Source organism: Rosa chinensis, chromosome 3, assembly GCF_002994745.2.
Source record: "Rosa chinensis cultivar Old Blush chromosome 3, RchiOBHm-V2, whole genome shotgun sequence".
NCBI classification, from domain to species: domain Eukaryota; kingdom Viridiplantae; phylum Streptophyta; class Magnoliopsida; order Rosales; family Rosaceae; genus Rosa; species Rosa chinensis.
The window spans coordinates 6,261,467-6,277,970 of record NC_037090.1 but is presented as its reverse complement, the minus strand read 5'-3'; the positions used below and the strand labels follow the sequence as shown (position 1 = coordinate 6,277,970).

Below are 16,504 nucleotides of genomic sequence, written 5' to 3'. Positions count from 1 at the left end.
CCTTGAAAATTCTTCATGCTTGGATTCAAAGGTTTCAGCAATGATCACACAATTGAATCTGGGTCATTGTACACAAATAAAACAAAAAAGAATCATATATATACAGGGGCACATCTGATAAATTGCTTTCTGTTACAATATGAAAGACCCAAATCACAGTGCCAGAAATATAGAGAATGCCAATGTAGAAGCATAGTCTCATCTACCTGGAAGTTAAAAAAGTAAAAAGGATAGCTCAGCAACACACTCTACTTGGGTCAGTCATTTCTCCTACCGTGAAAATATTGACACCATAACTAGACATTAAAGTTTCAAGAATACAAGATCATACATGGTGCAGAACCAAGACACTGCAAGATTTGAACCAGTAGCTCCTACCGCATCAACAATGTGGCTTGAATCAGCAAACTCCAACTCTTCAAACTTGAGGGTCTTCCGCCATAGCTACAGGACCTTCTTGAGGCATGGCTTCAACTTCAGGCTTGGCTTCAACTTTTAGGTCCAACCTTACAGGAGGTTCTCCATCTCCTTCTCCTTGTGCATTCACTTCACTGAAACTCCTCTTCTTTGAATTCGACTTCTCCTCCTCAGGCTTGGCTTCAACTTGTTCACTCGCCGCTTCCTTTGCCTTCTCTTTCCCCTTCCCCTTCCCCTTCACTTTTCCTTTCCCATTCGCCTTCCCCTTTCCCTTGGCATTAGCATTAGTATTGGCATTGGCATTATCCTTAACATTAGCATTGGCATTGGTATTGCCCTTAACATTGACATCGGCATCGGCATCGGCATCTTGTTGAGGAGGAAACAGGGGCGGTTCGCGGCCGCTGAGCTTGCAGAACACCCTTTCAACAGTTTGATTGATTTCCTTTCCCATTCCATTGTTATCCAAAATCAACTCCCAAACAGACTTGGAAGCCTTCTCCAGCACTTGGGTCTCAAGCTCCTGCCTCAGAGCATCAAACAGCTCTCTCTTCGTCTGCTTCTCGGCCCCGGGAGTGTTGAGAACTCGGCTTTGCTCCGCCATTTTGATTGTCGTGCTCTTCAGCTCTTCCTGCAACCCCCCCATCAAAATTCACAATTGCAGCTCCAAATTGATCACTGTAAACAGAAAAAGATAGATAGGGAGAGAGAAAGAGAGGGAATTTACATTGGCTTTGAGCTGGTTGATGATCTTCAATCTGAGAGAGTCAATGGTGCCGTCGTTCATTAGAGACTCCAATACATCTTCTGGGCTTATCACCGAAGAAGAACCCATTCTTCAATTCTCCTCCAATTTTGCAATTACCAAACCTCAAGCCCTAATTCTCCGATTCCGATTGCGCGCGCTCTCTCTCTCTATCTCTGCAACAGCCCTAATTTGCAAACCTTCGTCTAAAACGGTGTTATAGCTACAGTTTCGATTTGGAAACTTTCAATGTGTATCACCAGAATGGGCCTGATCATGGGCCTTCACTAGTAAATTCAGCCCAAATGCACACTTTCTTAGTATCCCAAATGCAAAGGTCTTACCTATGTAGTTCCAATCCAACAAAACTAATGACACATTTTTTTACATGAAAATGAAACTCCTGAGCATAAGGGATTCCGTTACCTCAACGTGATCGCACCCTATGGAATGAGGAACTTGCATTATAATTCTTCTGTTGGTAAGATACAGAATTTTGTTACACCGAGTAAATAAATGCGTCACAAGAGATATTTAAAGGTTTAATATGATATTCTGACGAATCTGATTTGAAAGCTCATTATAACATTGGAATGATCAGTGTATTAAGTGAGGTCAGCAAAGGAAGTTTTGGATGGAAATCATGATTTTGAACAAATCTTTCTTTTTTGAGAAGAAAGTATCAGATCAGTTTCCATGCCGTTGAAAATTCACCAACCCATATTTTTGTGTGCTTAGCATTATTTTGTTCAGCATGGTGTGGACATCATTAGTCTCGCTTGCTTGCATAGATAAGTTAGCCTGTCTAGCTTGTATGGACGTGCCTCCCTAATTTGCATAGATTGCTTGCAAGAGCGTGCCTTCCTAGCTTGCATTGCATACTTGGCAGGCCACACCCCCAATTCCAATTATGAATTTATGATCCAAGTTTCTTAAACCAAAAAGTTACAGTGAGTTAATAGATTGAGGGTGTGCCCAGTCAAACAAATTAATATCTGTTTATGAGATTGATTTCAGTTGACTGGCCACACCCTCAATTTATATATGTTTCTAAAACTCACTATAAGAAGAAGTCATAAACTGAAATCAATCTCATAAACTTCATCGACATGTTCTTTTGTTCAAGAATTAATCAAAGCCTTTTGCCAATGACCAGTCAACATCCTTCTCGGCTGGAAGTGATGAGGCCTTCCCAATGCGAGGCATTAATGCAAAGTACTACTAGAGATGCAAGTTTGCTATGCACCCAGTTCGAGTTACAAATCAAAGCAACACTAGGATACATTCCTTCTTCCATATCACGACTCACTGGCATTGAGGAAAGATGGTTCAGTAGGCGGCTCAAAAGCTACTATTTCTGATATATCAAAGTCGCTTTCCCGCCTAGAAGTTCCAGACAAGGCTCGTGAATCCCTGATAGACAAAATATTACTAGAAGTCTATAGTGCTACTCCTCGTGATAGCAAGGCGAGAGTGACTATGGCGGTGTTCATAAATGTTTCAGTAGCGCAGAGCCAACGAACTAAATTTTAGGACAGTGCTGGGGCACCCAATTTGTATGGATAAGGAGATTATGGTTGGTTTAGAAGAACATGGACATGTTTTTTTAGTTTCTTTGATTTTATCTGCTTGGATTTTTAATTTTTTTCTTGTACCTTTAGTTTCGAATCAATGTGGCAATTGTTTTAAAGTACCCCAAAATGTTCAGACACTGTTGGGATTCCTCCGCTAGTGTGATCTCCTTTTTTTGTCCCTTCTAAGTTCAAGAACTAGGCCCAAAACTTCACAACTTTTGCTAGAGAGTTTTTTCCCTCCCGCAGTGATATTGGCTTACTAGAATGATATATATGTCCGGGCGTACTTCTTCTAAATGTTTTGAGGCGTGACTTTTGCTTAAGCTTTTACTGAAATAAGCTTATATTATTTCATTACAACATTAGATTGTCACCAAAACTTCTCTGATATCAAAGAATCATATCAAGTACTTAGACATTCTATCTTTTCACTGAATATACAAATGGCACATAGCGTACTCCTGTTGGCTTTGAAGGGTTATCCTTCCGCTGATTGTTCTGCTGTCAAATGACTGAAATCTATCACAATTTTGACGCATTGGCATGCAGCAAATATTCAGCTTTGCTAAAGATATGCAGGGTTTATTTCCAAATCTCGAAACAAAACTCATTTAGCGGTCATCTTCATCTTTATCCAAGGAAGCTGATAAATAACTCAAGATAAAACCGTCTAGATCTCCTTCAAGGACAGAATCAGGATCAGAGACTTCATAATTGGTTCTAAGATCTTTCACCATGCGGTATGGCTGCATCAAAAGCGGCAATTTAGCAAACAAAAGCATTACGACTTAAATTGTCGATGTATGACCATTAAAAGACGGCTTGTTAACAATTGGGGGGGCATACCTGGAGCACGTAGCTGCGTATCTGGCTGCCCCAGGTTATATCAGTAAGAGATTGTGAATATTGTGCATTCTTCTGAGTCTGGCGTGCCATTTCAAGCTGGTCTACTCTTGCTTGGATAACAGCCATTGCTGAAGCCTTATTCTGATGTTGTGATCTGTGCATTCAAGAAAAAAGAGACCTAGGTAATTAGGGATAACATTGGGAAATCCTTACTTTCAACTCTCAAATATGGAAAGCAAAACATGAGACGTTAGGGTTGCACAGACATGTGTAAGCCTTTCGTACCTTTCATTTTGACAAGTGGCAGTTATTCCAGTGGGAATGTGAACAATCCTCACAGCACTATCAGTCGTATTAGCGTGCTGGCCTCCAGATCCCCCCGAACGAAAACGCTCAATACGCAGATCAGATTCATTAATTTGTACATGAGCAGATACATCACCCAGGATTGGAGTCACAGCGACAGCAGCAAATGAAGTATGTCTGCGCTTATTACTGTCAAAAGGTGAGATACGTACCAACCTGTGCACTCCTACTTCAGCTTTGGCATATCCAAAAGCATATTCACCATCAACCTTGATAGTTGCCCGCTGCAAGAATAGAATGATCTGAAGTTAAAAACATAGCACCAACCTACTATAACTTCTGATTGAAATAACCCACAAAAATGGAAAAACTAAATTGCACGCCAATCTCTAATTTAAAGGCTTTATTAGTGTTCAATATGAAACGAGTGGCCTATCAATAAGAAAATTTTCCTTTATTGGTAAGTAACTAGATATGTTTCAAGGATTCATTTGACTAATAAGAAGGATTGGTGATGAATGGTAAGAAGGTGAACCTTGATTCCCGCAATCTCACCAGGCATTTCATCCACCACGGTCATTTTATATCCATGGCGTTGAGCCCACATTTTATACATCTGCATGACCATCGCTGCCCAGTCGTTGCTCTCTGTACCCCCAGCTCCCGATTGCACCTACATTACATGACAAAACAATGAAAGGTTTGATTATCGTATATCGAGCAGAAATGCCAAAACTATGGCAAATATATGTTAAATATGGAAAATTTGAGATAGAAAAGCATCTCACGTATATCACAGACCTCTATATAACATGAGCAAGGATCCTGCTCCCCAGCTAACAAAGCTTGGGTCTCTTTCTCCTTTGAAGTTCTTCTCATCTCAAGCAAAGCCTTCATGGATTCCTGCAAAGGAGAATCCAGGTAACTAAAAAGCACAATGCATGCTGTTCACAGTGTTGAAAGTTAAAATACATTACTTAAAAAAGAAAACTATTTAACTTCTATGGTAAGGATTGAACTTTCAAGAACTTAACCATTGCTTTTTGGCATTAATGTACAGTGTTACATTTATCAAAGGCTCAACCTAACAGAGGAAAGCAGCTATTGGATTCATTTCTACAATGTACCAATTCTATGTTCTCCATTAAACTAAAACCAGTTCACATATCGGAGTACATCCCAAATCTAGAATAGTCAGAGAATAGAACAGAAAATTGTTGCTAATTGTTCAAGATGGCACAAACCATGTAAAACATGCCTATGAGAAGTATTGAGAGCCCACCGATTCCAACTCTGCGTCATTCTCCTCCCGAGCAAGCTTTATCATGTCCACATGCTCAAGCAATTCCTGCTCAAATGCCTTCACTTCTTTCATTTTCCCCATCAGTGAACCATGCTCGCGACTTATCTTCCCGGCATGTACAGGATCATTCCAAAGGTCTGGCTTATTCAGCTCCACTGATAACATATCCAACCTCACCAGCAACTTCTTCCACTGTCACCACAAACAAGAACTTTGCACTTCAAATTCGAGCAGAATCAAATCATATACAAACTCAAAACCAAAACTTGATTATTGATTAGCAGAAAAGTTGTAATGACAGTTACTAAGTTTAAACTCACTCTAACACATTCAAAGTGCCAATTAAACCAAATGATGAAACTCCCAACATTAGCAACGAAATTATGCATAAAAATGAGACTCATAAATTACATAAGGACAACAACAATCAGTGATTTGAAGCTGTACCTGCAAACGCTTCTTAATAAGATGAACTGATTGGGCAATTGCAGCAGCGTGACTCTTCCAATCACTCTCATCCTCTGCCATAATTGACCACTCACTATTAAGGATTCGATCAACTGTGAGCCCATCAGCGGTCGAAGGCTCCTGAGCTGCCTGAGCCCCATAAAATCGAACCAAGCTACAAGTTGCAATTCCACCATGAAACCCACACAAGCTTTTCACAACTGGAACCCCCAAATTAGAAGAAAGCCCAAAACTTTCACCGGAAGCAATTAAGTTTTTGATGTTCTGGAGAGACCCAGATAGTGTTTTAGAGGTTTTGGGTGAAAATGAAGAAGACCCAGGATCCAAAATCCTGGGAATTTCAACTGCGCATGTGACATTTTGAGGTTTTGGGGGTTTATTGAGATTACCAAATTGAGATTCAGCTTTAGGGTTTCGGCAGAGAACCCCCCAGCATCTACTACTGCTTGCTCTTTTTCTGAACAGGAAAGATGACATATTTAGGGTTTAGCAGATTTTCTTCTTCTCCAGGGTTTTAACTGGAGCTCCAATAAAATTAAGAAGAAGACCAAAACGACGACGTTCAGCTCATAAGCTCGCGCATTTAAGCGCAAAACGGTACCGTTTGTTTGACAAAAATGTCCTTCCCTCTTATTCTTCAACCCGCCAATGTCTTCTTCACCCCTAAAACCCTCACCAGCTTCCCCAAAGCCTTGAGCTCAATTTCAATGTCAGACCAACCCGAATCCACAAAACCCACTTCCCAAAATGCCCTCCAAGCCACACAGAATTACCCTGTGCCCCTCTCCCCGCCTCTCCCACCCATCTCAAAGAACATAGAGCTGGCGAGAGCCATGTCCGCCTCTTCCAAATCCAGCCTCTTTTCTCTGTCGCGGGACGACGTCGTTTACGAGGACCAGTGGCTCATTGTTGTCAACAAGCCTCAGGGGATTTACTGTGAGACTGTGCTGGAATCGGTCCCTAAGCTTCTCTTTGACTCGGCCGAGTCAGGTTTGCTCTCTTTTTTTCTGGACCGTTCATCTTTTGGGTCAGCTTGTTTGTTCTGTTTTGGATATTGGGTAATGGTTAATTGCTCAAAGTTAATAACTTTGAGTCCGAGTTAACTCAGTGCATTGTGGTTGACATGTTGGAATCACTATGCTAATATGTAGTTGATTAACTTGAAGTTCAATCTATTTAAAGTTATCCAAAAAGTTCAAATTTTTAGCTCTGAATGCAGTTTTTCATGGATTTAGGTTTGATTCAAAGCATCAAAATGTGCTAGTGCCACACATTTGGTTATGTTCAGGAAAAGCTGTGTAGTGTCATTAGATAGTGAAATGCTCCCTACTTGAACTATTGAGAGGGTAGAGGATAGAATAGGAGCTTAGAGTTTTTATTACACTCTTCCATGAATATTGAGTCGAGTTTGAATTACCAGTTGCAGGGACTGAAGCTATAGTGCCAGAGCTCCATCTTGCAAACCGTCTTGATCGGGACACTAGTGGAGTAATGATAATAACCAAGTCACATAAAGTAGCTGCCAAACTTGTTAAGGCATTTACTGATCATAAAGTTTCCAAAACGTACATTGCACGCTGCATTGGCTCAGCTCCGAAATGGGAAAGAATCACTGTTAGATCGGGTCATGGTCGGTCAAAGTTTGGGGCCTGGAGGGTGTATGCTGCTTCAGATGTAGGCCGGACACTTCCAGGTGGATCAGTAGTCAGAGACATGGAAACATCATTTGAAGTAATATCAATAAATGGACAAGGGATCTTCAAAGAGCCATCTGAGTTTAGAACAGATGAAGATAATATTGTAGTTGTTGAAGAAAAATCTGTAGTAGATGGAGATGCAAAGAAGGATGAGATTCTGGCGAGAGCACGTCCTCGGAGTGGAAGGACGCACCAAATCCGCTTGCATTGCCAGTATCTTGGAATTTCGATAAGAGGGGATGTTAAGTATGAGGGTGTCTACGAGTGGAAAGGGACAACATATGAAGGCCATGAACTTCATGCAGAAAGCTTGTCTTTGGAGCACCCTATTACTGGTCTTCCTGTATTATTTCGAGCACCCCTACCATCTTGGGCCAGCCAGACGTCGCAGCCATAGTTATGTGTAGAGGTTCTTGGTGTGACATGTCCCGTTCGGTTTTCATGCATAAAAGGAGAAGTTGTAGGATATAGTCTTGGTGTAAATCACCATGTACTGACTACAGTTGATTCAACTTGAAGGGAGCTGAGATTTTAGACTTTGCCTGTTTGCAAACCCATTCCCTTATTCACTTCATTACAATTAACTCTCGAGAGAAGGTCTGATGCCAAAATTGAGCTGTCATATGCCTCGAGTTACCGCAGTAGCCTCCTCGTCGCCTGAGCTCCTTATATTCAATTTTGATTGATCATACTACTCTTGTAAGTAACAAATTGCCAGGTAAATCTGATATACCATTTTCTTTTCAAATTTTTGTGCGCATAACTAGAATTTGCGATTAGCTTGTGTTGATGTTGTCAAACTTCTTTTCCCTTAGATTCATGTACAAGTTCATCTCATAGTTGCTAAGAAATGAAGAAATAGGCGGTGATGTGTCATTATTATCATTATGTATGCTGAGCGGTATACAATTATATGCATGTAGTGCTTTGTCAACAACTATATGAATCATGAAGTGGGACAACAACACTTTAACAACACTTTACAGGAAGTTTACGATCTTTTCTTATCATTTTGGATCTTCTAGCGGAAAATTTAGCCATTTACATGATTCTTTTGGAGATATAATTATCTAATAGAGAAACGTAGGGTGCTGAACAAGGTAGAAAAGTCGGACTCAGTTTGTACCCTGTGAAAGTGAAAGAATGCGTGACAAATTCATGTTGATGTTGATCATATATAATATTGAATCCTCTGTAGCATAATTTGGAAAGACAAAGACTTTCAAGGTTTGTGGGTGTAGTTGGGATTAGATTCATCTAGGATAATCAATTAAGTGCGGTAAACGTGTTACTTGGATAGAATAATAGAATATAAAAATTAAGATCTTTTACCCATTTGCCAAGAATAGTGCAGCAAGTTTGATTCTTATTTTTGGATTAGTGAATGCTTATCATGATCATATGGAATATTGTAGGCTCATTAGGTTTATAGACTAGGATATAGAACAAGGCTCCACAAATGAGATTTCTTCAATTCATTTGTTATTGTTACCCATTAGTAATTGGTGGGGAGGCTTGGGCAAATGTATGCTTACCATCGATTTCATCAAAATGGTGAAGTGAGGTAGTGACCCAAGAAAAAAAAAAGACCACCGTACTTCAACCGGCTTAAAATTCCCTCCATCTAAGAAATCACTTGCTTGGTTATAAGCACACGCTACTAAGCTTGGGAACAAAAAAAATTAGGTCTTAGACTTGTCCAACCACAATTGAATTAGCTTGCACTTTCATATTGTTAAAAAATGTTTCATTGATGACAATGCACAAGCTTGACCCTAATTTTTAGGCACTGTATCTACCTTCAAGGCCAAGAAAAGGATAATTTGCAACAACTATGTCGACTTCTTTATTTTTCTTCAATTTTCTTTAGGACAAATGTGTCTTTACTGCAACTTGAATTCATTTGGAGTTCAAGTTAGCATCACATTGTACATTAAAAACAGTTGCTTAAAGATAATAAAAGCTTCCAGAAGAAAATGGGTGAATAATTCAATTTGAATTTGTTTAGTACTCTTCAAATTACGACCAGACTTTGAATTCACAATTTTCATCCTGGATTTCAACCAGCTTATATCAGCAAGCTGAAAATGCTAGAACAAGCTAAAGCTGTGACATTCCATACAACAGTACTAGTTTTTTTACCCAAAAAAAAACAATACTAGTTCAATTTTGATTTATGCACAAAATGACAGAGATAGTGCCTTGACCTCATCGCAAACGCGTTACAAGCAGAATGACAAAGTTGGGTTCCTAGAAATTCCACAGTAAATAGTTTAAACGGTTTTTTTTTTTCTCAAATGTCAATTCAAATTAAATAGAATATATGCTCATAATGTGGAAAAGGTGCAACTTGTTGTGCGAAAGCGTAACAAACACAATATTGATATGGAACTAGATGAGCGACCAAACAACGAAAAAAAAAAACAAACACAAGAACACAAGAATTTATAATGGTTCACTCAATCAATGTGATTGAGCTACGTCCACTTTGGAGCCGGCGAGAAATTCCACTATAATCAATTTAGAGAGAATACAATTAGAGTTTTAGAATAAATTCTACTCAAAATCCCAATAATCCAATAACCAAGTTAACTCCCTCTATCTCTCTGCAGCGGCAGTAGGCATATATATATATATATATATATATAAGTTTGCTCAGGTGCGGATATCCGCACCGAAGAAAAAGGTGCGGATTTCCAGTTTTGACCCACTTTCCGATCACATTTTTACATCTTAGCCGTTCAGTTTTTAGATCCTAATGTATAGATCATCTCTGCAAAATTTCAGCCAATTTGATGATCGTTAAGGCATTTAAAATTGCAATTTACACGAACGGACAGAATCTGTCGAACCGGAACCGTTCGTATTTATAATGGTAAATTGCAGTTTTGGATGCCTGAACGATCACCAAATTGGCTGAAATTTTGTAGAGGTGATCTATACATTATGACCTAAAAACTGAACGGCTAAGATGTGAAAATGTGATCGGAAAGTGGGTCAAAACCGGAAATCCGCACCTAAGCAAAAAGTGCGGACGTCCGCACCGGAGAAGCGCTGTATATATATATATATACCTAATCAATCTAGACATGCATATATATATCCTATCCTAATTAACCTAGGGGCCTTGCCCACGTGATCAGCATGGGCAATTCAATTGGATTTTGCCCACCAATTAAATAAATCTAATATTCAATACAACTTTCATTAACATAATAAGAATAACCAAGCATTCTAATATATGAAATCCAAAAACTTTGAAATTTTGTGATCTTGTGAGTAATTATTGAGTTCATCTTTATCCATGGGGCTGTTGCTGATAAGACCAAAGTTTATCCATCAGTAAGAGAAAAGTATAGATCTCCCATTAATGCTGTGACAATACCTCTACCAACTATTCAAAACAACCAGCTATATATACTCAGTCCAAGCTAAGGAAAAATCTTCCCCAAGTCCTACCTGCCTGTCAAACAAGCTAGCTTTATAGATTCCTATGGGCATGCAAAGCAATTACTAACACATATCATTTGGATAACACATTTGTAGTTTTTAAGAAGGCTGTACATAAAAACCCACCGTTGCTTCTTTGCCATGCTCAGAGAGAAGCTTAGAGAAACTTAGAGAAATCTACCTGTTGTGTTGTTTCATATTGCTGGAAATGGCTTTGCTGAGTGAGGGCCTAACTCAGGTTCTGATACCTGTGGCTGCCTTGATTGGACTTGCTTTTGCTTTGCTTCAGTGGTTTCTGGTTTCGAGGGTGAAGGTGTCTTTCACCTCCAGTGATGGAAATGGCTGTAAGGACAAGTTGATCATGGGAGAAGAAGAAGAGGGTATTGACAACTTTTCGGTTACCCTCAAGTGTGCTGAAATTCAAAATGCCATTTCTGAGGGTGAGCTTTCTCTCTGGTCCTCCTCTCCTTCCTTTCTTATCTGTTTTTTAAATCCTTGTATTATCGTTGTTATGCTTAAGAGGAAACACGGCGACTATTATAATAAGTCTTTGAACTATCATGCTAGTTTCATGGTGTTTTTACACCCTGAAAAGCGTAAGAGCTAAGTTCTTGCTGCCCTTCTGTGAAGGATCAGTTTTGTTCTTTGATTTTAATTTTACTGTTGTTTTATGTTTATATTTGTACATTCTTCTTTCACTTTCCTTTTATGTACTCTGTTGATGTTTGATCTTTGAGATGGCCTTCGAAACTTTGAAACCCAGTTGGCAAATAGTACATCAAGTTTAGGGTCCCCTTTTGTCTCGTGCATGATGCTCTTTTTGGCCACACCTTCATTTTTTACATATAGTATGATTCTAAAGAATTATGAGCTATCATGTTAAGGGAGTTGGTGCTTTAGAGAGACACAAAAATAGAAACAGACCCATGAGACTCCTCTTAAGTTAACAGAACTGGAGTTCAAAAACACGAAGGAAGGCATGTCAAGAATTTGATCTTCTATGGCATATTGGCTATAAAGTTTTCATCTCATACATCAAATGCATTAAAATTCAGTACTAAACTATGATACAAGTTTAAGATTGGATCTGGATTGAACTTAATTGGACTCTGATGATGTTGATCTTTGTAATGTTCCTAGGTGCAACCTCTTTCTTATATACCGAATATAAGTACCTCAGTATCTTCATGGGTGTATTTGGTGTTGTCATCTTCCTCTTCCTTGGTTCTGTTAAGGGCTTCAGCACCGAAAGCGAACCCTGCACTTACAACACGGGGAATATGTGCAAACCAGCTTTAGCCAATGCCATCTTTAGTACGGTTGCGTTCTTGCTTGGTGCTCTTACATCAGTCATTTCCGGTTTTCTTGGGATGAAGATTGCAACGTATGCCAATGCTAGAACAACTCTTGAAGCGAGGAAGGGTGTTGGGAAGGCTTTTATCACTGCTTTTCGGTCTGGTGCTGTGATGGGATTTCTTCTTGCTGCCAATGGCCTGTTGGTTCTGTACATCACTATTCATTTGTTTAAGCTGTATTATGGGGATGACTGGGAAGGACTGTATGAGTCGATTACTGGTTATGGACTTGGAGGTTCTTCAATGGCATTGTTTGGAAGAGTTGGGGGAGGTATATACACAAAAGCAGCTGATGTTGGTGCTGATCTTGTTGGGAAAGTTGAACGAAACATCCCCGAAGATGATCCACGAAACCCAGCTGTAATTTCCTGACTCTAGTTGATTACTCATTTCTTGTAAACTATGGCACTGATTCGCTAATTCTTTGTTTCTTATTCAGGTCATTGCAGACAATGTGGGTGACAATGTAGGAGACATTGCAGGCATGGGATCTGACCTGTTCGGATCATATGCCGAGTCAACTTGTGCAGCATTGTTTGTTGCATCTATATCCTCCTTTGGTGTCACTCATAACTATGTAGCCATGTCTTATCCCTTGATTATAAGCTCAATGGGGATTGTGGTTTGCTTGATAACAACCCTTTTCGCAACTGATCTGTTTGAAATTAAGAATGCGAGTGAGATTGAACCTTCCTTGAAGCGACAGCTTGTTATCTCAACTGTTCTAATGACTGCTGGGATTGCTGTGGTCACTTTAGTAGCTTTGCCATCGGAGTTCACTATGTTCAGTTTTGGGACCGATAAGACTGTCAAGAACTGGTATGCCTCTGTCAGGCTCCAACATCTCGTTCATCCAAGGCAATGATTTTATTCTCCCATAATATATAATATTTGTTATTTGAATTAAATGTGGCCTGCAGGTACCTTTTCTTTTGTGTGTCAATGGGCTTGTGGGCTGGTCTTGTTATTGGATATACTACCGAGTACTATACTAGCAATGCATACAGGTGAGCCATTTTCTGTTAAGAGTTATAATTAATCACAATGCAATTATTCACTCATAGTCTTCAAAACTCTGATGCTTATAATTACCATGTTCAATTGCAGTCCAGTGCAGGATGTGGCAGATTCTTGCAGGACTGGTGCTGCAACAAATGTGATCTTTGGTTTGGCTTTGGGTTACAAGTCAGTTATCATTCCTGTTTTCGCCATTGCATTTGCTATATATGTCAGCTTTAGCTTGGCTGCTATGTATGGAATTGCTGTGGCTGCTTTGGGAATGCTCAGTACTATCTCCACTGGTCTTGCAATTGATGCATATGGCCCCATAAGTGACAATGCTGGTGGCATTGCAGAAATGGCTGGGATGAGCCATGAGATTCGTGAAAGAACAGATGCTTTGGATGCTGCTGGAAACACCACTGCTGCTATTGGCAAGGTGAAACAGTCAGGAGACCAAGTATTGACTATGATCATTTTGTATCGCTTCTTCATTCGATTTTGACATTCTTTTACTCTTATGTGTCAGGGTTTTGCTATTGGATCAGCTGCTCTTGTTTCTCTTGCTTTGTTTGGTGCCTATGTCAGCAGAGCAGGAATAGAAACCGTTGATGTGTTGACCCCGAAAGTCTTCATTGGCTTGCTTGTGGGAGCTATGCTTCCATACTGGTTTTCTGCCATGACAATGAAGAGTGTAGGAAGTGCCGCACTCAAAATGGTGGAAGAGGTTCGCAGACAATTCAATACTATTCCGGGGCTCATGGAAGGAACAGCAAAGCCAGACTATGCAACATGTGTCAAGATTTCTACTGATGCTTCCCTCAAGGAGATGATCCCCCCAGGCGCTTTGGTCATGCTTACTCCTCTCATTGCTGGTACCTTCTTCGGAGTTGAAACTCTTGCTGGCGTTCTTGCTGGTTCACTTGTTTCTGGTGTTCAGGTAGGTGACCTTTAACTGAAGCTGATCAATTTTCTTATAGTCTTTCTTTAACCATTTCTTATACAAACTTGGTTTTCCTTCTAGGTTGCCATTTCAGCTTCAAACACTGGCGGGGCATGGGATAATGCAAAGAAATACATAGAGGTAAAGCTTTTGTTCTTGCTACTTATGGTTCTGTCATGTTCAAGTGAGTTCCATTTTGAGTCATTCTGATTTCTGGCTTTTATGTGCCTGCAGGCCGGTAATTCCGAGCATGCCAAATCCCTGGGTCCTAAGGGTTCGGATCCTCACAAGGCGGCTGTGATAGGTGACACCATTGGAGATCCCCTCAAGGACACTTCTGGTCCTTCACTCAACATTCTCATCAAGCTCATGGCAGTTGAGTCCTTGGTGTTTGCACCATTCTTTGCAGCTCATGGAGGCCTAATCTTCAAATGGCTATGAGACGGAGCTGTAACAGAAATCAGGTTATCTTCGGTAAATATTTTCTATTTACTGGCTGAGCAGTAAGTAATGCCATCTAGCTACCTGATGTAAATTAAGTAAAAGCGGTATCATGCATGGCTACTACTTTCCAATTTTACTAAACCTAAAATGATGCATAGATTGGCATCATCCCTTCTGAATTTCTAGCTGTATCTCAGTCTCTGTATCATGTATGTATATGGCCAGCTCTTCTGAGTTGAATCCGACGCTTAATATCTCAGATCCATCAACTTCATTATCGAGATGCTTGCTTAACTACTTCATATCAAGGTTAAACAACCACTAACCCGAACAAACCGTAACTACGTAGCCAATTATAAAACATCCGCCTCGCCCAATTCTCAGGCCTCTAGATCCATATCGGCTACTTAAGTTGTGTAGTATGAAGATCGAGGACACTATTTTGATGGTTCGACTCGAGCCCTCCACTCTAGTAATCTCAGATACTGCTTGCAATGGCTTAGTATAACAACACTATACAATGCTGAACCTGATGTGCTCAATGCTCACACAGCTGAACCAGGGTCAACTCTAGCACTAGTAGTGAATTGGATTTGCTCTGTGACTCTTTCACAATAATATAATGAGGTTTTGAGTGACTTCCAATCTAAGCATCCAAAGTTGCAGAGCAGAACAAAATGAGTGCCGGCCCACTATGAAAATATCAAAGAGTTAAGCCTGCTAAAACTTTATCTCATAGTATGGTCTGTCGAGCTAAGTGCCTTTTTGTATGTCCTTATTCTAAGCAAGGTCGCAATTATATGCCAATATTTCTACGCCCTACATTGTTTATGCTCAATCAAGATCAGGGACAAACCTGTTGATCTGCAGGTCGGTCCGAGGTGATCCGAATGTTTTTTTAGCTAATTGAACAATATAAGATATATCCGTTTTTTTTCCTAAAGAATTGAAGAAAATTTATTAATCCAAGATATTACAACAACGGAGATGACACTGTAAATCTCAACTACTCAAACTAGAGAAAATGACATACTCATACCCCTAATATAAAACAGCAGTTATAGATACCATGAGCCCATAGTGACTCAACTATAACCTACAGACAATAAACCTATCTCAGGAATGTCAATACATTCTTACAGCCAACTTCATGAAGAGAGTAACCCCTTCCAACACCATATACCAAAACTGCTAGTATACGTGTAGGGGCATCTCCCTATTACATTGACAACAAGAAAACATCAAAATGAAAACAACTAGTCCATAGAGATGAGACCATTGCAATGGCACAACCATGAAACCAAAAACAAACAAAAAACCATGAAACCAAGACAAACTAAGCCCTTGCTCAATTGAGGAATGACTTATTATACCTAACCAAAAACCAAAAAATAAAACCTACTAAGACAAAAGAAAAGGCTATCACAAACCGCTTTCCATTCCCTCAAAGGTGATTCTAGCTTCCTAGAAACAGCCACATTAAGATGGAAGCTTGTAAGGACGGTTAACTCAAATCTAGATCTCCAGTTTCTAGGCCATGGATAGAGGCACCACAAGCCCCAACCCAAAGAGAAATCTCACTATTCCTTTCCTTAGCCACCAAACCCATTGATAACACGTTTGCGAGTCATTTAGTTACATGTCATTTAGTTACATGTTGTCGACAAAATTCATAAGTTATGTCAAGTACTTGTCGAATATGAGATTTTCTCTATTACTTATTACATGATAACTTATTCAGCGCATGATCATGGTTCATAAGTCATAACCATGTAACATTACTTGGCAAATAATTTTTGCAAAAACTATAGCATTGGAGTGTGGCCTAAGACTTTCATAATGGTATGGCACAATTGGGAGGTCCATGCCAATTGCCAATGTCCTTTTAAAATGCCAAAGTCCAATAAAGGAAAGTTGAATATGAATAACCTTTTTGTTCTTCACAAAAGAGGCTCAG

At 39.8% G+C, this 16,504-nt stretch overlaps 4 protein-coding genes across 4 annotated transcripts; 2 read left to right on the top strand and 2 right to left on the bottom strand.

Moving 5' to 3' along the window:
* Window positions 1-84: 84 nt before the first annotated feature.
* On the bottom strand, window positions 85-1,369 carry LOC112194719. The gene is made up of 2 exons (XM_024334937.2): window positions 1,145-1,369; window positions 85-1,048 (listed from the first exon to the last, which is right to left on the bottom strand). The coding sequence occupies exons 1-2, from the start codon at window positions 1,250-1,252 to the stop codon at window positions 419-421; spliced, it is 738 nt and encodes a 245-aa protein (XP_024190705.1). The 5' UTR covers window positions 1,253-1,369; the 3' UTR covers window positions 85-418.
* Window positions 1,370-3,072: 1,703 nt separating this feature from the next.
* LOC112193483 (peptide chain release factor PrfB2, chloroplastic) lies at window positions 3,073-6,427 on the bottom strand. The gene is made up of 7 exons (XM_024333651.2): window positions 5,639-6,427; window positions 5,171-5,383; window positions 4,690-4,791; window positions 4,424-4,561; window positions 3,868-4,172; window positions 3,583-3,736; window positions 3,073-3,482 (listed from the first exon to the last, which is right to left on the bottom strand). The coding sequence occupies exons 1-7, from the start codon at window positions 6,134-6,136 to the stop codon at window positions 3,348-3,350; spliced, it is 1,545 nt and encodes a 514-aa protein (XP_024189419.1). The 5' UTR covers window positions 6,137-6,427; the 3' UTR covers window positions 3,073-3,347.
* On the top strand, window positions 6,278-8,244 carry LOC112193484 (RNA pseudouridine synthase 1). The gene is made up of 2 exons (XM_024333652.2): window positions 6,278-6,649; window positions 7,080-8,244. Exons 1-2 carry the CDS (start codon window positions 6,367-6,369, stop codon window positions 7,751-7,753), a joined length of 957 nt encoding a protein of 318 aa, XP_024189420.2. The 5' UTR covers window positions 6,278-6,366; the 3' UTR covers window positions 7,754-8,244.
* A 2,534-nt stretch (window positions 8,245-10,778) lies between these two features.
* LOC112193806 (pyrophosphate-energized vacuolar membrane proton pump 1) lies at window positions 10,779-14,824 on the top strand. Its single transcript, XM_024334050.2, has 8 exons — window positions 10,779-11,246; window positions 11,947-12,521; window positions 12,601-12,980; window positions 13,082-13,168; window positions 13,269-13,599; window positions 13,690-14,100; window positions 14,185-14,244; window positions 14,338-14,824. Exons 1-8 carry the CDS (start codon window positions 11,015-11,017, stop codon window positions 14,542-14,544), a joined length of 2,283 nt encoding a protein of 760 aa, XP_024189818.1. The 5' UTR covers window positions 10,779-11,014; the 3' UTR covers window positions 14,545-14,824.
* Window positions 14,825-16,504: the final 1,680 nt, after the last annotated feature.